The sequence below is a fragment of the Panulirus ornatus genome, chromosome 46 (genome assembly GCF_036320965.1).
Source record: "Panulirus ornatus isolate Po-2019 chromosome 46, ASM3632096v1, whole genome shotgun sequence".
In the NCBI taxonomy this organism is placed as follows: domain Eukaryota; kingdom Metazoa; phylum Arthropoda; class Malacostraca; order Decapoda; family Palinuridae; genus Panulirus; species Panulirus ornatus.
Genome location: NC_092269.1, coordinates 21,674,786 through 21,695,581, shown reverse-complemented (window position 1 = coordinate 21,695,581; position 20,796 = coordinate 21,674,786). Strand labels below are relative to the sequence as shown.

Here is a 20,796-nt window from a genome sequence, read left to right as displayed (position 1 = left end):
TTACTCTTAACTTTCTTCTTTCACACACTTTACCAAACTTAGTCACCAGCTTCTGCAGTTTCTCACATGAATCAGCCACCAGCGCTGTATCATCAGCGAACAACAACTGACTCACTTCCCAAGCTCTCTCATCCACAACAGACTTCATACTTGCCACTCTTTCCAAAACTCTTGCATTCACCTCCCTAACAACCCCATCAATAAACAAATTAAACAACCATGGAGACATCACACACCCCTGCCGCAAACCTATATTCACTGAGAACCAATCACTTTCCTCTCTTCCTACACGTACACATGTCTTACATCCTCGATAAAAACTTTTCACTGCTTCTAACAACTTGCCTCCCACACCATATACTCTTAATAGCTTCCACAGAGCATCTCTATCAACTCTATCATATGCTTTCTCCAGATCCATAAATGCTACATACAAATCCATTTGCTTTTCTAAGTGTGTATATATATATATATATATATATATATATATATATATATATATATATATATATATATATATATATATATATATATATATATATATATATATATATATATATATATATATATATATATATCATCAAACACATTTAACAAACCTTCAAAATACTCACTCCATCTCCTTCTCACATCACCACTACTTGTTATAACCTCCCCATTAGCCCATGTATATATATATATATATATATGGTTTGGGAATGTCTGGGGAGTAAAGTCAGGGGTTAGTGAGAGGACAAGAGCAAGGGAAGGAGTAGCAATACTCCTGAAACAGGAGTTGTGGGAGTATGTGATAGAGTGTAAGAAAGTAAATTCTCGATTGATATGGGTAAAACTGAAAGTTGATGGAGAGAGGTGGGTGATTATTGGTGCATATGCACCTGGGCATGAGAAGAAAGATCATGAGAGGCAAGTGTTTTGGGAGCAGCTGAATGAGTGTGTTAGTGGTTTTGATGCACGAGACCGGGTCATAGTGATGAATGATTTGAATGCAAAGATGAGTAATGTGGCAGTTGAGGGAATAATTGGTATACATAGGGTGTTCAGTGTTTTAAATGGAAATGGTGAAGAGCTTGTAGATTTATGTGCTGAAAAAGGACTGATGATTGGAAATACCTGGTTTAAAAAGCGAGATATACATAAGTATACTTATGTAAGTAGGAGAGATGGCCAAAGAGCGTTATTGGATTACGTGTTAATTGACAAGCGTGCGAAAGAGAGACTTTTGGATGTTAATGTGCTGAGAGGTGCAACTGGAGGGATGTCTGATCATTATCTTGTGGAGGCTAAGGTGAAGATTTGTATGGGTTTTCAGAAAAGAAGAGTGAATGTTGGGGTGAAGAGGGTGGTGAGAGTAAGTGAGCTTGAGAAGGAGACCTGTGTGAGGAAGTACCAAAAGAGACTGAGTACAGAATGGAAAAAGGTGAGAACAATGGAAGTAAGGGGAGTGGGGGAGGAATGGGATGTATTTAGGGAATCAGTGATGGATTGCGCAAAAGATGCTTGTGGCATGAGAAGAGTGGGAGGTGGGTTGATTAGAAAGGGTAGTGAGTGGTGGGATGAAGAAGTAAGAGTATTAGTGAAAGAGAAGAGAGAGGCATTTGGACGATTTTTGCAGGGAAAAAATGCAATTGAGTGGGAGATGTATAAAAGAAAGAGACAGGAGGTCAAGAGAAAGGTGCAAGAGGTGAAAAAAAGGGCAAATGAGAGTTGGGGTGAGAGAGTATCATTAAATTTTAGGGAGAATAAAAAGATGTTCTGGAAGGAGGTAAATAAAGTGCGTAAGACAAGGGAGCAAATGGGAACTTCGGTGAAGGGCGCAAGTGGGGAGGTGATAACAAGTAGTGGTGATGTGAGAAGGAGATGCAGTGAGTATTTTGAAGGTTTGTTGAATGTGTTTGATGATAGAGTGGCAGATATAGGGTGTTTTGGTCGAGGTGGTGTGCAAAGTGAGAGGGTTAGGGAAAATGATTTGGTAAACAGAGAAGAGGTAGTGAAAGCTTTGCGGAAGATGAAAGCCGGCAAGGCAGCAGGTTTGGATGGTATTGCAGTGGAATTTATTAAAAAATGGGGTGACTGTATTGTTGACTGGTTGGTAAGGTTATTTAATGTATGTATGACTCATGGTGAGGTGCCTGAGGATTGGCGGAATGCGTGCATAGTGCCATTGTGCAAAGGCAAAGGGGATAAGAGTGAGTGCTCAAATTACAGAGGTATAAGTTTGTTTAGTATTCCTGGTAAATTATATGGGAGGGTATTGATTGAGAGGGTGAAGGCATGTACAGAGCATCAGATTGGGGAAGAGCAGTGTGGTTTCAGAAGTGGTAGAGGATGTGTGGATCAGGTGTTTGCTTTGAAGAATGTATGTGAGAAATACTTAGAAAAGCAAATGGATTTGTATGTAGCATTTATGGATCTGGAGAAGGCATATGATAGAGTTGATAGAGATGCTCTGTGGAAGGTATTAAGAATATATGGTGTGGGAGGAAAGATGTTAGAAGCAGTGAAAAGTTTTTATTGAGGATGTAAGGCATGTGTACGTGTAGGAAGAGAGGAAAGTGATTGGTTCTCAGTGAATGTAGGTTTGCGGCAGGGGTGTGTGATGTCTCCATGGTTGTTTAATTTGTTTATGGATGGGGTTGTTAGGGAGGTAAATGCAAGAGTTTTGGAAAGAGGGGCAAGTATGAAGTCTGTTGGGGATGAGAGAGCTTGGGAAGTGAGTCAGTTGTTGTTCGCTGATGATACAGCGCTGGTGGTTGATTCATGTGAGAAACTGCAGAAGCTGGTGACTGAGTTTGGAAAAGTGTGTGGAAGAAGAAAGTTAAGAGTAAATGTGAATAAGAGCAAGGTTATTAGGTACAGTAGGGTTGAGGGTCAAGTCAATTGGGAGGTGAGTTTGAATGGAGAAAAACTGGAGGAAGTGAAGTGTTTTAGATATCTGGGAGTGGATCTGGCAGCGGATGGAACCATGGAAGCGGAAGTGGATCATAGGGTGGGGGAGGGGGCGAAAATCCTGGGGGCCTTGAAGAATGTGTGGAAGTCGAGAACATTATCTCGGAAAGCAAAAATGGGTATGTTTGTAGGAATAGTGGTTCCAACAATGTTGTATGGTTGCGAGGCGTGGGCTATGGATAGAGTTGTGCGCAGGAGGATGGATGTGCTGGAAGTGAGATGTTTGAGGACAATGTGTGGTGTGAGGTGGTTTCATCGAGTGAGTAACGTAAGGGTAAGAGAGATGTGTGGAAATAAAAAGAGCGTGGTTGAGAGAGCAGAAGAGGGTGTTTTGAAGTGTTTTGGGCACATGGAGAGGATGAGTGAGGAAAGATTGACCAAAAGTATATATGTGTCGGAGGTGGAGGGAACAAGGAGAAGAGGGAGACCAAATTGGAGGTGGAAAGATGGAGTGAAAAAGATTTTGTGTGATCGGGGCCTGAACATGCAGGAGGGTGAAAGGAGGGCAAGGAATAGAGTGAATTGGAGCGATGTGGTATACCGGGGTTGACGTGCTGTCAGTGGATTGAAGCAGGGCATGTGAAGCGTCTTGGGTAAACCATGGAAAGCTGTGTAGGTATGTATATTTGCGTGTGTGGACGTATGTATATACATGTGTATGGGGGGGTGGTTGGGCCATTTCTTTCGTCTGTTTCCTTGCGCTACCTCGCAAACGCGGGAGACAGCGACAAAGTATAATAAAATAAATAAAAAAAAATATATATATATATATATATATATATATATATATATATATATTATCCCTGGGGATAGGGGAGAAAGAATACTTCCCACGTATTCCCTGCGTGTCGTAGAAGGCGACTAAAAGGGGAGGGAGCGGGGGGCTGGAAATCCTCCCCTGTCAATTTTTTTTTTTTTTAAATTTTCCAAAAGAAGGAACAGAGAAGGGGGCCAGGTGAGGATATTCCCTCAGTGGCCCAGTTCTCTGTTCTCAACGCTACCTCGCTAACGCGGGAAATGGCGAATAGTTTGAAAAAAAAGAAAAAAAAAAATATGTATATATATATATATAAATATATATATATGTGTATATATATATATTCACATATATTCTGTTTCACATTTTAGAAAGTTACAAAATACAAGGGTGGAGGATTTCTGGCCCCCCGCCCCCGTCCCCTGTAGTCGCCCTCTACGAGACGCGAGGAATGCGTGGGAAGTATTCTTTCACCCCTATCCCCAGGGATAATATATATATATATATATATATATATATATATATATATATATATATATATATATATATATATATATACATAAACACGCACACATACACACACACACACATATACATATATATACATATGAAAAAAGAAAGAAATAATTTAGAAAACTGAAACGTCTAGCTTAAAATGAAATGAAAAATGAATGTCACATAATGGTTCAACCTCTGGCTATGGAAAAGGGAAATGTATAATTTATCCACACAAACGTCAATAGCATATTGCGCAAAAGATGCTTGTGCCATGAGAAGAGTGGGAGGTGGGTTGATTAGAAAGGGTAGTGAGTGGTGGGATGAAGAAGTAAGATTATTAGTGAAAGAGAAGAGAGAGGCATTTCGACGATTTTTGCAGGGAAAAAATGCAATTGAGTGGGAGATGTATAAAAGAAAGAGACAGGAGGTCAAGAGAAAGGTGCAAGAGGTGAAAAAGAGGGCAAAAGAGAGTTGGGGTGAGAGAATATCCTTAAATTATAGGGAGAATAAAAAGATGTTTTGGAAAGAGGTAAATAAAGTGCGTAAGACAAGGGAGCAAATGGGAACTTCAGTGAAGGGCTCAAATGGGGAGGTGATAACAAGTAGTGATGATGTGAGAAGGAGATGGAGTAAGTATTTTCAAGGTTTGTTGAATGTGTTTGATGATAGAGTGGCAGATATAGGGTGTTTTGGTCGAGGTGGTGTGCAAAGTGAGAGGGTTAGGAAAAATGATTTGGTAAACAGAGAAGAAGTAGTAAAAGCTTTGCGGAAGATGAAAGCCGGCAAGGCAGCAGCTTTGGATGGTATTGCAGTGGAATTTATTAAAAAAGGGGGTGACTGTATTATTGACTGGTTTGTAAGGTTATTTAATATATGTATGACTCATGGTGAGGTGCCTGAGGATTGGCGGAATGCGTGCATAGTGCTATTGTACAAAGGCAAAGGGGATAAGAGTGAGTGCCCAAATTACAGAGGTATAAGTTTGTTGAGTATTCCTGGTAAATTATATGGAAATGTATTGATTGAGAGGGTGAAGGCATGTACAGAGCATCAGATTAGGGAAGAGCAGTGTGGTTTCAGAAGTGGTAGAGGATGTGTGGATCAGGTGTTTGCTTTGAAGAATGTATGTGAGAAATACTTAGAAAAGCAAATGGATTTGTATGTAGCATTTATGGATCTGGAGAAGGCATATGATCGAGTTGATAGAGATGCTCTGTGGAAGGTATTAAGAATATATGGTGTGGGAGGCAAGTTGTTAGAAGCAGTGAAAAGTTTTTATCGAGGATGTAAGGCATGTGTACGTGTAGGAAGAGAGGAAAGTGATAAGTTCTCAGTGAATGTAGGTTTGCGGCAGGGGTGTGTGATGTCTCCATGGTTGTTTAATTTGTTTATGGATGGGGTTGTTAGGGAGGTGAATGCAAGAGTTTTGGAAAGAGGGGCAAGTATGAAGTCTGTTGGGGATGAGAGAGCTTGGGAAGTGAGTCAGTTGTTGTTCGCTGATGATACAGCGCTGGTGGCTGATTCATGTGAGAAACTGCAGAAGCTGGTGACTGAGTTTGGTAAAGTGTGTGAAAGAAGAAAGTTAAGAGTAAATGTGAATAAGAGAAAGGTAATTAAGTACAGTAGGGGTGAGGGTCATGTCAATTGGGAGGTAAGTTTGAATAGAGAAAAACTGGAGGAAGGAAAGTGTTTTAGATATCTGGGAGTGGATCTGGCAGCGGATGGAACCATGGAAGCGGAAGTGGATCATAGGGTGGGGGAGGGGGCGAAAATCCTGGGAGCCTTGAAGAATGTGTGAAAGTCGAGAACATTATCTCGGAAAGCAAAAATTGGTATGTTTGAAGGAATAGTGGTTCCAACAATGTTGTATGGTTGCGAGGCATGGGCTATGGATAGAGTTGTGCGCAGGAGGATAGATGTGCTGGAAATGAGATGTTTGAGGATAATGTGTGGTGTGAGGTGGTTTGATCGAGTAAGTAACGTAAGGGTAAGAGAGATCCGTGGAAATAAAAAGAGCGTGGTTGAGAGAGCAGAAGAGGATGTTTTGAAAGGGTTTGGGCACATGGAGAGAATGAGTGAGGAAAGATTGACCAAGAGGATATATGTGTCGGAGGTGGAGGGAACGAGGAGAAGTGGGAGACCAACTTGGAGGTGGAAAGATGGAGTGAAAAAGATTTTGTGTGATCGGGGCCTGAACATGCAGGAGGGTGAAAGGAGGGCAAGGAATAGTGTGAATTGGATCAATGTGGTATACCGGGGTTGACGTGCTGTCAGTGGATTGAATCAGGGCATGTGAAGCGTCTGGGGTAAACCATGGAAAGCTGTATAGGTATATATAAAAAAAAAAAAAAAATTATATATATATATATATATATATATATATATATATATATATATATATATATATATATATATATATATATATATATATATATATATATATATATATATATATATATATATATATATATATACTAAAAAAGGGGGTGACTGTATTGTAGACTGTTTGGTAAGGTTATTTAATATATGTATGATTCATGGTGAGGTGCCTGAGGATTGGCGGAATGCGTTCATAGTGCCATTGTACAAAGGCAAAGGGGATAAGAGTGAGTGCTCAAATTACAGAGGTATAAGTTTGTTGAGTATTCCTGGTGAATTATATTAGAGGGTATTGATTGAGAGGGTGAAGGCATGTACAGAGCATCAGATTGGGGAAGAGCAGTGTGGTTTCAGAAGTGGTAAAGGATATGTGGATCAGGTGTTTCCTTTGAAGAATGTACTTCAGAAATACTTAGAAAAGCAAATAGATTTGTATGTAGCATTTACGGATCAGGAGAAGGCATATGATAGAGCTGATAGAGATGCTCTGTGGAAGGTATTAGGAACATATGGTGTGGGAGGCAAGTTGTTAGAAGTAGTGAAAAGTTTTTATCGAGGATGTAAGGCATGTGTACGTTTAGGAAGAGAGGAAAGTGATTGGTTCTCAGTGAATGTAGGTTTGCGGCAGGGGTGTGTGATGTCTCCATTGTTGTTTAATTTGTTTATGGATGGGTTTGTTAGGGAGATGAATGCAAGAGTTTTGGAAAGAGAGGCAAGTATGAAGTCTGTTGGGGATGAGAGAGCTTGGGAAGTGAGTCAGTTGTTGTTCGCTGATGATACAGCGCTGGTGGCTGATTCATGTGAGAAACTGCAGAAACTGGTGACTGAGTTTGTTAAAGTGTGTGAAAGAAGAGAGTTAAGAGTAAATGTGAATAAGAGCAAGGTTATTAGGTACTGTAATGTTGAGGGTCAAGTTAATTGGGAGGTAAGTTTGAATGGAGAAAAATTGGAGGAAGTAAAGTGCTTTAGATATCTGGGAGTGGATCTGGCAGCAGATGGAACCATGGAAGCGGAAGTGAATCATAGGGTGGGGGAGGGGGCGAAAATCCTGGGAGCCTTGAAGAATGTGTGGAAGTCGAGAACATTATCTCTGAAAGCAAAAATGGGTATTTTTGAAGGAATAATGGTTCCAACAATGTTGTATGGTTGCGAGGCGTGGGATATGGATAGAGTTGTGCGGAGGAGGGTGGATGTGCTGGAAATGAGATGTTTGAGGACAATATGTGGTGTGAGGGGGTTTGATTGAGTAAGTAATATAAGGGTAAGAGCGATGTGTGGAAAGAAAAAGAGCCTGGTTGAGAGAGCAGAAGAGGGTGTTTTGAAATGATTTGGTCACGTGGAGTGAATGAGTGAGGAAATATTGACCAAGAGGATACATATGTCGGAGGTGGAGGGAACGAGGAGAAGTGGGAGATCAAATTGGAGGTGGAAAGATGGAGTGAAAAAGATTTTGAGTGATCGGGGCCTGAACATTCAGGAGGGTGAAAGGCGGGCAATGAATAGAGTGAATTGTATCGATGTGGTATACCGGGGTCGACGTGATGTCAATGGATTGAATCAGGGCATGTGAAGCGTCTGCGTTAAACCATGGAAGGTTCTTTGGGGCCTGAATGTGGAAAGGGAGCTGTGATTTCGGGGATTATTGCATGACAGCCAGAGACTGAGTGTGAACGAATGGGGCCTTTGTTGTCTTTTCCTAGCGCTACCTCGCACACTTGAGGTGGAAGGGGGATGTTATTGCATGTGTGGCGAGGTGGCGATGGGAATGAATAAAGGCAGACCGTGTGAATGATGTGCATGTGTCTATATGTATTTGTCTGTGTGTGTATATATATGTGTACATTGAGATGTATGTGTATGTATATTTGCGTGTGTGGACGTGTATGTATATACATGTTTATGGGGGTGAGTTGGGCCATTTCTTTCGTCTGTTTCCTTGCGCTACTTCGCAAACGCGGGAGACAGCGACAAAGTAAAATAAATAAATAAATATATATATATATATATATATATATATATATATATATATATATATATATATATATATATATATATACATATATATATAAATGATTATACATATCTTCAGTCTTTAAGAAATAATGATATTCAGAAGATAATTATAATAAGGTATGATGAAAATTGAGGTATAAGAGAATATAAGACTCCCTCAAGCATTTATATATGTAAGGAAATCCTTAAAATGTTGTATATTATCAAACTTGTAAGATAATTCTTGATCCAGTGACTAAACGCTCCTTCATGCGATCATTAATCCATCAGTTTCTATGGTTGGACGGTGAACGTGACGGCCCTGCCGTATGCTCCATACTGGATGACCTCTGGTGAAGGTGGCAACACCACGTATTCTGGCATTGACTACAACCTGCTGGAGACCTTGGCCAAGGCCCTCAACTTCACCATCCACGTGTTGTCCTCTACCAGCTGGGCTGATGTAAGTCTAGTTTTTTCATCATGTAACGTACACACGATATATAGCGGCGCTCTGCATACAAACAACGTATAGCAGCGCTGTGCTCACACATTGAGTATAGCTGCGCTGTGAGTGCAAACGATGTATAGCGGCGCTGTACGTACACACGATGTATAGCGGCGCTGTGAGTACATACGACGCAAAGCAGCGCTGTGCGTACACACGATGTACATCCGCGCTTTGCGTACCCATGATGTATAGCCACGCTGTGCGTACACAGAATGTATAGGGGCGAGGTGTTGACATGTTCCTTGCAAACATAACGTAAGATTCACGTAAAAGACAATAAAAACACCAACAAATTCATCAAGGGAAGTGTCACTGTTTTATGAAATGTTAGTGAACTAGTTAGCCACTGTTTGCAACGTACTGAATGTAACTAGTTAGTTACTGTACTAACCTATTGGATGTAACTTCTTAGTTACTGTACTAACCTAGTGGATATAAGTAGTTAGTTACTATACTAACCAAGTCGACGTAGATAGTTCGTTACTATACTAACATAGTGGATGTAAGTATTTAGTTACTGTACTTACCTAGTGGATATAACTAGTTAGTTACTGAACTAGCATAGTGGATGTAACTAGTTAGTTACTATGCTAACCTAGTGGATGTAACTAGTTAGTTACTATACTACCTTAGTGGATGTAACTAGTTAGTTACTATACTAACCTAGTGGGTATACCTAGTTAGTTATTATACTAACCTAGTGGGTGTAACTAGTTAGTTAATGTACTAACCAAGTGGATGTAACTAGTTAGTTACTGTATTAACTTAGTGGATGTAACTAGTTAGTTACTATACTAACCTAGTGGGTGTAACTAGTTAGTTACTATACTAACCTAGTTGATGTAACTAGTTAGTTAATGTACTAACCTAGTTGATGTAACTAGTTAGTTACTGTACTAGCCTAGTGGATGTAAGTCTTTAGTTACTGTACTTACACAGTGGATGTAACTAGTTAGTTATCATACTAACCCAGTGGATGTAACTAGCTAGTTACTGTACTATCATACTGGACGTAACTAGTTAGTTACTGTAATAACCTAGTGGATGTAACCAGTTAGTTACTGTACTATCATAGTGGATGTAACCAGTTAATTGCTGAACAAAGTAGTGGATGTAACTAGTTAGTTACTGTACTAACCTAGTGAATGTAACTAGTTAGTTACTGTACTAACCTAGTGGATTTCATAATTTGTTACTGTGCTAACCTAGTGGATTTCATAATTTGTTACTGTACTAACCTAGTGGATATACCTCGTTAGTTATTGTACTAACCTATTGGATGTAACTGGTTAGTTACTGTACTAACCTAGTGGATGTAACTAGTTAGTTTCTGTACTAGCATAGTGGATGTAACTAGTTACTTAATGTTCTAACCTACTGGATGTAACTCTTTAGTTTCTGTACAAAGTAGTGGATGTAACAAGATAGTTATTGCACTAACCTAATGGATATCATTAGTTAGTTACTGTACTAACCTAGTGGATGTAACTATTTAGTTACTGTACTGTCATGATGGATGTAACTTGTTAGTTACTGTACTATCCTAATGGATTTAACAAGTTAGTTACTGTACTATCATAGTGGATGTAACTTGTTAGTTACTGTATTAACTTAGTGGATGTAACTAGTTAGTTACTGTACTAGCATAGTGGATGTAACTCGTTAGTTACTTTGATAACCTAGTGGATGTAACTAGTTAGGTACTTTAATAACCTAGTGGATGTAATTAGTTAGTTACTGTACTAGCCTAGTGGATGGAACTAGTTAGTTACGGTACTAACATAGGAGATGTAATTTGTTAGTTGCTGTGCTAACTTAGTGAATGTAACTAGTTACTTATTTAACTAACCTAGTGGATTTAAATAATTTGTTACTCTACAAACCTAGTGGTGGGATGAAGAAGTAACATTATTAGTGAAAGAGAAGAGAGAGGCATTTGGACGATTTTTGCAGGGAAAAAATGCAAATGAGTGGGAGATGTATAAAGGAAAGAGACAGGAGGTCAAGAGAAAGGTGCAAGAGGTGAAAAAGAGGGTAAATGAGAATTGGGGTGAGAGAGTATCATTAAATTTTAGGGAGAATAAAGAGATGTTTTGGAAGGAGGTAAATCAAGTGCGTAAGACAAGGGAGGTGATAACAAATAGGGGTGATGTGAGAAGAAGATATGTAAGTATTTTGAAAGTTTGTTGAATGTGTTTGATGATAGAGTGGCAGATATAGGGTGTTTTGGTCGAGGTGGTGTGCAAAGTGAGAGGGTTAGTGAAAATGATTTAGTAAATAGACAAGAGGTAGTAAAAGCTTTACGGAAGATGAAAGCCGGCAAGGCAGGAGGTTTGGATGGTATTGCAGTGGAATTTATTAAAAAGGGGGTGACTGTATTGTTGACTGGCTGGCATGATTCATGGTGAAGTGCCTAAGGATTGGCGGAATGCTTGCATAGTGCCATTGTACAAAGGCAAAGTGGATAAGAGTGAGTGCTCAAATTACAGAGGTATAAGTTTGTTGAGTATTCCTGGTTAATTATATGGGAGGGTATTGATTGAGAGGGTGAAGGAATGTATAGACCATCAGACTGGGGAAGAGCAGTGTGGTTTCAGAAGTGGTAGAGGATGTGTGGATCAGGTGTTTGCTTTGAAGAATGTATGTGAGAAATACTTAGAAAAGCAAGTGGATTTGTATGTAGCATTTACGGATCTGGAGAAGGCATATGATAGAGTTGATAGAGATTCACTGTGGAAGGCATTAAGAATATATGGTGTGGGAGGCAAGTTGTTACAAGCAGTGAAGAGCTTTTATCGAGGATGTAAGGCATGTGTACGTGTAGGAAGAGAGGAAAGTGATTGGTTCTCAGTGAATGTAGATTTGCGGCTGGGGTGTGTGATGTCTCCGTGGTTGTTTAATTTGTTTATGGACGGAGTTGTTAGGGAGGTGAATGCAAGAGTTTTGGAAAGAGGGGCAAGTATGAAGTCTGTTGTGGATGAGAGAGCTTGGGAGGTGAGTCAGTTGTTGTTCGCTGATGATACAGCGCTGGTGGCTGATTCATGTGAGAAACTGCAGAGGTTGGTGACTGAATTTGGTAAAGTGTGTGAAAGAAGAAAGTTAAGAGTAAATGTGAATAAGAGCAAGGGTATTAGGTACAGTAGGGTTGAGGGTCAAGTCAATTGGGATGTAAGTTTGAATGGAGAAAAACTGGAGGAAGTAAAGTGTTTTAGATATCTGGGAGTGGATTTGGCAGCGGATGGAACCATGGAAGCGGAAGTGAACCATAGGGTGGGGGAGGGGACGAAAATTCTGGGAGCCTTGAAGATGTTTGGAAGTCGAGGACATTATCTCCGAAAGCAAAAATGGGTATGTTTGAAGGAATAGTGATTCCAACAGTGCTGTATAGTTGGAAGGCGTGGGCTATGGATAGAGCTGTGCGCAGGAGAGTGGATGTGCTGGAAATGAGATGTTTGAGGACAATATGTGGTGTGAGGTGCTTTGATCGAGTAAGTAATATAGGGTGAGAGAGATGTGTGGAAATAAAAAGAGTGTGGTTGAGAGAGCAGAAGAGGGTGTTTTGAAATGGTTTGGTCACATGGAGAGAATAAGTGAGGAAAGATTGACCAAAAGGATATATGTGTCAGAGGTGGAGGGAACGAGAAGTGGGAGACCAAATTGGAGGTGGAAAGATGGAGTGAAAAAGATTTTGAGTGATCGGGGCCTGAACATGCAGGAGGGTGAAAGGCGTGCAAGGAATCGAGTGAATTGGAACGATGTGGTATACCGGGGTCGACGTGCTGTCAATGGATTGAACCAGGGCATGTGAAGCGTGTGGGTTAAACCACGGAAAGTTCTGTGGGGCCTGGATTTGGAAAGGGAGCTGTGATTTCGGTGCATTATTCCATGACAGCCGGAGAATGAGTGTGAACAAATGGGGCCTTTGTTGTCTTTTCCTAGCGCTACCTTGCACACATGAGGGGGAGGGGGTTGTTATTCCATGTGTGGCGAGGTGGCGATGGGAATAAATAAAGGCAGACAGTATGAATTATGTGCATGTGTATATATATATATATATATATATATATATATATATATATATATATATATATATATATATATATATATATATATATATATATATATATATATATATGTCTGTCTGTGCATATATATGTGTACATTGAGATGTATAGGTATGTATATTTGCGTGTGTGGACGTGTATGTATATACATGTGTAATGTGGGTGGGTTGGGCCATTCTTTCGTCTGTTTCCATGCGCTACCTCGCTATCGCGGGAGACAACGACAAAGCAAACTAAATAAATAAATAAATACTAACGTAGTGGATATAGCTAATTAGTTACTGCACCAACCTATTGGATGTAACTAGTTAGGAACTGTACTAACCTAGTGAATGTAACTAGTTAGTTTCTGTACTAGCATAGTGGATGTAACTAGTAAGTTAATGTACTAACCTAGTGGAGTAACTCATTTGTTTCTGTACAAAGTAGTGGATGTAACTAGAAAGTTATTGTACTAATCTAATGGATATAATTATTTAGTTACTTTACTAAGCTAATGGATGTAACTATCAAGTTTCTGTACTGTTATGGTGGATGTAACTTGTTAGTTACTGTACGTTACTGTACTAATCTATTGGACATAACAAGTTAGTTACTGTACTAGCATAGTGGATGTAACTAGTTAGTTATTGTACTATCCTAGTGGATGTAACTACTTAGTTACTGTACTAGCATAATGGGCGTAACTAGTTAGTTAATGTTCTAACCTATTGGATGTAACTTGTTAGATACTGTACAATCTAGTGGATGTAATTAGTTAGTAACTGTATTAACCTAGTGAATGTAACTAGTTAGTTACCATGCTAACCTAGTGTATGTAACTAGTTAGTTACTGTACTAACCTAGCAGATGTAACTATTTAGTTGCTGTACTAGCGTAGTGGATGTAAGTAGTCGTTTACTGTACTAACCTAGTGGACGTAACTATTAGTTACTGCACAAAGCAGTGGTCAGCTAGTTAGTTACTGTACTAACGTAATGGATACAACTAGTTAGTTACTGTATTAACTTAGTGGATGTAACTAGTTAATTACCGTATAAACTAGTGGATGTAAATAGCTACTCTCTGTAATAACCTAGTGAATGTAACTAGTTAGTTACTGTACTAACCAAGTGAATGTAACTAGTTAGTTACTGTATTAACTTAGTGATGTGATAGTTAGTTACTGAACAAAGTAGTGGATGTAACTAGTTAGTTACTGTACTAACATAGTGAATGTAATTAGTTAGTTACAGTACTAATCTAGTGGATAACTAGTTAGTTGCTGAACAAAGTAGTGGATGTGACTAGTTTGTTACCGTACTAACCAGGTGAATGTAATTAGTTAGTTACAGTACTAACCTAGTGGATAACTAGTTAGTTGCTGAACAAAGTAGTGGATGTAACTAGTTAGTTACTGTACTAACCTAGTGAATGTAACTAGTTAGTTACTGTGCTAGCCTAGCGGATGTAACTAGTTAGTTGCTGAACAAAGTAGTGGATGTAACTAGTTAGTTACTGTTCTAACCTAGTGAATATAACCAGTTAGTTACTGTACTAACCTAGTGGATGTAACTAGATAGTTACTGTACTAACCTAGTGGATATAACTAGTTAGTTACTGTACTAACCTAGTGAATATAACCAGTTAGTTACTGTACTAACCTAGTGGATGTAACTAGATAGTTACTGTACTAACCTAGTGGTTTATAACTAGTTAGTTACTGTAACTACTTAGTTACTGTACTAACCTAGTGGATGCAACTAGTCAGTTACTGTACTAACCTAGTGGATGTAACTACTTAGTTACTGTACTAACCTAGTGGATGCAACTAGTCAGTTACTGTACTAACCTAGTGGATGTAACTAGTTAGTTACTGTACTAGCCTAGTGGATGTAACTAGTTTGTTACTGTACTAACCTAGTGGATATAACTAGTTAGTTACTGTACTAACCTAATGAATATAACCAGTTAGTTACTGTACTAACCTAGTGGATGTAACTAGTTAGTTACTGTGCTAACTTAGTGGATTTGACTAGTTAGTTGCTGAACAAAGCAGTGGATGTAACTAGTTAGTTACTGTACTAAACTAATGAATGTAACTAGTTAGTTACTGTACTAAGCTAGTGGATGTAAGTAGTTAGTTACTGTACTAACCTAGTGAATGTAACTAGTTAGTTACTGTGCTAACTTAGTGGATTTGACTAGTTAGTTGCTGAACAAAGCAGTGGATGTAACTAGTTAGTTACTGTACTAACCTAATGAATGTAACTAGTTAGTTACTGTACTAACCTAGTGGATATAACTAGTTAGTTACTGTACTAGCCTAGTGGATGCAACTAGTTTGTTACTGTACTAACCTAGTGGATATAACTAGTTAGTTACTGCACTAACCTAGTGAATATAACCAGTTAGTTACTGTACTAACCTAGTGGATGTAACTAGATAGTTACTGTACTAACCTAGTGGTTTATAACTAGTTAGTTACTGTAACTACTTAGTTACTGTACTAACCTAGTGGATGCAACTAGTCAGTTACTGTACTAACCTAGTGGATGCAACTAGTCAGTTACTGTACTAACCTAGTGGATGTAACTTGTTAGTTACTGTACTAACCTAGTAGATGCAACTAGTTAGTTACTGTACTAACCTAGTGGATGTAACTAGTTAGTTACTGTACTAACCTAGTGAATGTAACTAGTTAGTTACTGTGCTAACTTAGTGGATTTGACTAGTTAGTTGCTGAACAAAGCTGTGGATGTAACTAGTTAGTTACTGTACTAACCTAATGAATGTAACTAGTTAGTTACTGTACTAACCTAGTGGATATAACTAGTTAGTTACTGTACTAGCCTAGTGGATGTAACTAGTTAGTTACTGTACTAACCTAATGGATGTAAGTAGTTAGTTACTGTACTAACCTAGTGGATGTAACTAGTTAGTTACTCTACTAACCTAGTGGATATAACTAGTTAGTTACTGTACTAGCCTAGTGGATGTAACTAGTTAGTTACTGTACTAACGTAATTGATGTAAGTAGTTAGTTACTGTACTAAGCTAGTGGATGTAACTAGTTAGTTACTCTACTAACCTAGTGGATGTAACTAGTTTGTTACTGTACTAACCTAGTGGATATAACTAGTTAGTTACTGTACTAACCTAGTGAATGTAATTAGTTAGTTACTGTACTAACCTAGTGGATGTAACTAGTTTGTTACTGTACTAACCTAGTGGATATAACTAGTTAGTTACTGTACTAGCCTAGTGGATGTAACTAGTTAGTTACTGTACTAACCTAATTGATGTAAGTAGTTAGTTACTGTACTAAGCTAGTGGATGTAACTAGTTAGTTACTCTACTAACCTAGTGGGTGTAACTAGTTTGTTACTGTACTAACCTAGTGGATATAACTAGTTAGTTACTGTACTAACCTAGTGAATGTAACTAGTTTGTTACTGTACTAACCTAGTGAATGTAACTAGTTAGTTACTGTACTAACCTAGTGAATGTAACTAGTTTGTTACTGTACTAACCTAGTGAATGTAACTAGTTAGTTACTGTACTAACCTAGTGAATATAACTAGTTAGTTACTGTACTAACCTAGTGAATGTAACTAGTTAGTTACTGTACTAACCTAGTGGATGTAACTCGTTTGTTACTGTACTAACCTAGTGAATGTAACTAGTTAGTTATTGTACTAACCTAGTGGATATAACTAGTTAGTTACTGTACTAACCTAGTGGATATAACTAGTTAGTTACTGTACTAAGCTAGTGAATGTAACTAGTTAGTTACTGTACTAACCTAGTGGATGTAACTAGTTTGTTACTGTACTAACCTAGTGAATGTAACTAGTTAGTTACTGTACTAACCTAGTGGATATAACTAGTTAGTTACTGTACTAAGCTAGTGAATGTAACTAGTTAGTTACTGTACTAACCTAGTGAATGTAACTAGTTAGTTACTCTACGTAGCGTAGTAGAACCTGTTGTGTAGGGTTCCTGCACCGTCATGGTGGAGCAGGTTAACCTTTGTTTTCATGGTTGGTGAGGTCGGGAGGTGGTGGGGTCGTACCTTGACGACGGTGTTATCATAATCGTGTTGTGACGATGGTTGGGTGGGTTGTGTTGTGACGATGGTTGGGTGGGTTGTGTTGTGACGATGGGTGGGTGGGTTGTGTTGTGACGATGGTTGGGTGGGTTGTGTTGTGACGATGGTTGGGTGGGTTGTGTTGTGACGATGGTTGGGTGGGTTGTGTTGTGACGATGGTTGGGTGGGTTGTGTTGTGACGATGGGTGGGTGGGTTGTGTTGTGACGATGGTTGGGTGGGTTGTGTTGTGACGATGGTTGGGTGGGTTGTGTTGTGACGATGGTTGGGTGGGTTGTGTTGTGACGATGGGTGGGTGGGTTGTGTTGTGACGATGGTTGGGTGGGTTGTGTTGTGACGATGGTTGGGTGGGTTGTGTTGTGACAATGAGTGGGTAGGTCTTGTTGTGACGATGGATGGTTGGTTCGTGTCGTGACGATGGTTCGGTGGGTCGTGTTGTGAAGATGGTGGGTGGGTCGTGACGTGACGATGGGTGGGTGGGTCGTGTTGTGACGATCAGTGGGTTTGTTGTGTTGTGACGATGGGTGTTGTGGGTCGTGTTTTGATGATGGGTGTTGTGGGTCGTGTTGTGACGATGTATTGGTTGGTCGTGTTGTGACGATGGGTTGGTGGGTCTTGTTGTGACGATGGATGGTTGGGTCGTGTCGTGACGATGGTTTGGTGGGTCGTGTTGTGAAGATGGTGGGTGGGTCGTGACGTGACAATGGGTGGGTGGGTCGTAGTGTGATGGTGGGTGTTGTGGGTCATGTTGTGACGATGGATGGGTGGGTCGTGTTTTGACGCTGGGTGTTTTGGGTCGTGTTGTGACGATGGATGGGTGGATCATGTTGTGACGGTGGGCGTTGTGGGTCGTGTTGTGACGATGGATGGGTGGGTCGTGTTGTGACGGTGGGTGGATGTGTCGTGTTGTGACGGTGCGCGTTGTGGGTCGTGTTGTGACGATTGATGGGTGGATCGTGTTGTGATGGTGGGTAGGTGGGTCGTTTTGTGAGGATGGGTGTTTTGGGTCGTGTTGTGACGATGGGAGGGTGGGTCGTGTTGTGACGATGGGTGGGTAGGTCGTGTTTTTATGATGAGTGGATGGGTTGTGTCGTGACGATGGGTGTTGTGGGTTGTGTTGTGACGATAATAGTCTCATTGATGATGATTTCTCGCTAGTGGAATTATATCTTGGAGGCAGAGCTCTTTAACACCTGTCGTATATACATAAAAACGTGAGCAATTCGTTGTTACGATTAGATATTTTCTTACTACTGTGTTTGACGGTACAAATTACAATGTCCTAATTGTAAGTTTGGTGTTCTTTCTTTGGTCATTTAGAGGTCAAATTTAGGTAGCATTCATAAGGTATGTGTCCGGTCAACATATGTCAAGATAAAGGCAAATATAAGTAAACTGTATTATAAGTTTGATGGTAAACTACATTAGCTCACACGAGTTAGTGAATTACTGCTCAATAGAAATCTTTCCTTTTTTGTTAAGAAAAGCAGAAAAAAAGATATAATGAAAATATAAAGGTAAATAATTGTTCGGTGTGTTTTTCAGGCCAAAAGTATTTTTATTTCAGAATTGGAACACAAATGATGTGTCGACTTCTTTACTTTAAATATAACCAGTAAGCATTTGCTAATGCTTCTTAGAGGTGACAGTTAGTAATTACAAAATACATTAAATATATAATTATGTAAAAGCTAAACTGGAGAAAGTGATGATCGAAAAATAACGTTTGGATCTCAGAACCTTATCATTCAGTGTGAGAGATATGATATACACTGATATATTAAGCGAAATCCTTATCTTTCAAGAAGAAAATGGGAAGAAAATACAGGGAATCTTTCTGTGCAAATATCTTTTTCTTATTACAGTTCGAATATAATACATAATAAAAGATTCCTTTACGGTAAGTATTAAGTTAAGGGGTTGTATAATGCTTCCGAGGGACGACAAACAGCGAAGAAAATGATCTCATCCTTGACATTCGTATTTCTCCCACAGGTGACTGACCAAGTGGAGGCTCGTACATCATTCATCGCGAGTGTTGTCTACGCCGTCCTTCATAACCGTCTGGAGAAGTACGACTTCACACACACCTTCGACTATTCTCCCTTGTGCTTCGCTATGGCCAAGCCCACTCTCAAGCCTCAGTGGCAGAGTCTGTACTACCCGCTGGCCACTAAGGTGTGGGCCTGCATCCTGGCCACTGCCTTCCTCATGTGTGTGACGTTAACCACGGTGAGATATTTTGGACACAACGCAAGGGCCATGTTGCACTGCGTCGTATCATATCTCGTTTTAATGGCCTAAGTTATCCATAGTTTAACTTTCCATTATCCTTATCATGAGTGTACTGACACTTTACAGTAATTACCGCTGGACATGCTTCAGTCCCTGAGTGCTACATCAAGTGTACTGTTCACCTTAACCTAAACCAACACCACATTTAAGGCACTAGCTTTAAAGGAAAAAAAAAAACCTTGCCTGCAGTTAGTTATCATATCTTTCGCTTTTATATTTATTTTTTTTTATACTTCATCGCTGTTTCCTGTGTTAGCGAGGTACCGCCAGGAAACAGACGCATAAAGACAGACCCGTACACATACACATATATAAACATATATACACATACACGCATAAATCCTTAATCATTCAAATTCCAAACAAATTCGTGCGAGCCATCAAAGACTGGTACCTTGTTTGATAAGCAGCATATGCCGGTGTTTATGCAAAAATTATTCTAGATGAGAGAAAATGTGCTTCAAACACCGTTGTGACTGGTTTTGCATCTCACCAACCATTCTAGTAGAGACCTGATTGTGTTTAAGTGAAATCAAACAAAAGGTTTCTATGGCAGGTGATGATTATTTCATTGATGTAACTGAAATATTAGAATTTGCTTGTACAGGTAGTACCTCTATAATCCGGTAACACTGGGACCTGGCCATTGCCGGGCCAGAAAATACCGGAAAACAGAAATTTACTTCTGAGTCATACAATCCGATCTCATGGTTCTCAGAGAAAGTCTTTACAAAAATTATATTATTATTTTTTCAGTAACTCCACCTTTTCAAGCGTAGATAATGATTTATACTTATGTTTATTAGCACTAGCACCATCTTCTGCACCTCTTGGTATCTTGGATAACATCCTGAAGGACTGAAATACAGTTAGATACAGTTAGAAATCAACAGGACTGTTAATCAGCTACGTTGTTGCGTAAACAGATTTTGTACTTAGCGCTGCTAACCAACTAGTTGTGCCCTGGAGGCAGATTCAGAAACTAATAACTAATGGCAGTAGATTCAAAATGTGCCGGACCATGGGAGTTGCCGGACCACAAAGTGCCGGATTAGAAAGGTACAATCTATATTATGTATGTTTGACATAACCTATAGCATTAAAAGATCGAACAAGTTTTAGAAACCCATTTATATGCATTGCTAAACTCAATTTCTTCACATACAGAGTACTGCAATCATATCCAATTGATCACAGTAAATGGGCTTCCCCTTTGCTCAAGGGATCAGTCGGTTTTGGGTAAAATATAATTCCTATAATGCT

At 39.5% G+C, this 20,796-nt stretch overlaps 1 protein-coding gene across 1 annotated transcript; it reads left to right on the top strand.

The window, feature by feature from the left end:
* Positions 1-8,918: 8,918 nt before the first annotated feature.
* On the top strand, positions 8,919-20,155 carry LOC139763383 (uncharacterized). The gene is made up of 3 exons (XM_071689396.1): positions 8,919-9,038; positions 19,234-19,470; positions 20,141-20,155. The coding sequence occupies exons 1-3, from the start codon at positions 8,919-8,921 to the stop codon at positions 20,153-20,155; spliced, it is 372 nt and encodes a 123-aa protein (XP_071545497.1).
* Positions 20,156-20,796: the final 641 nt, after the last annotated feature.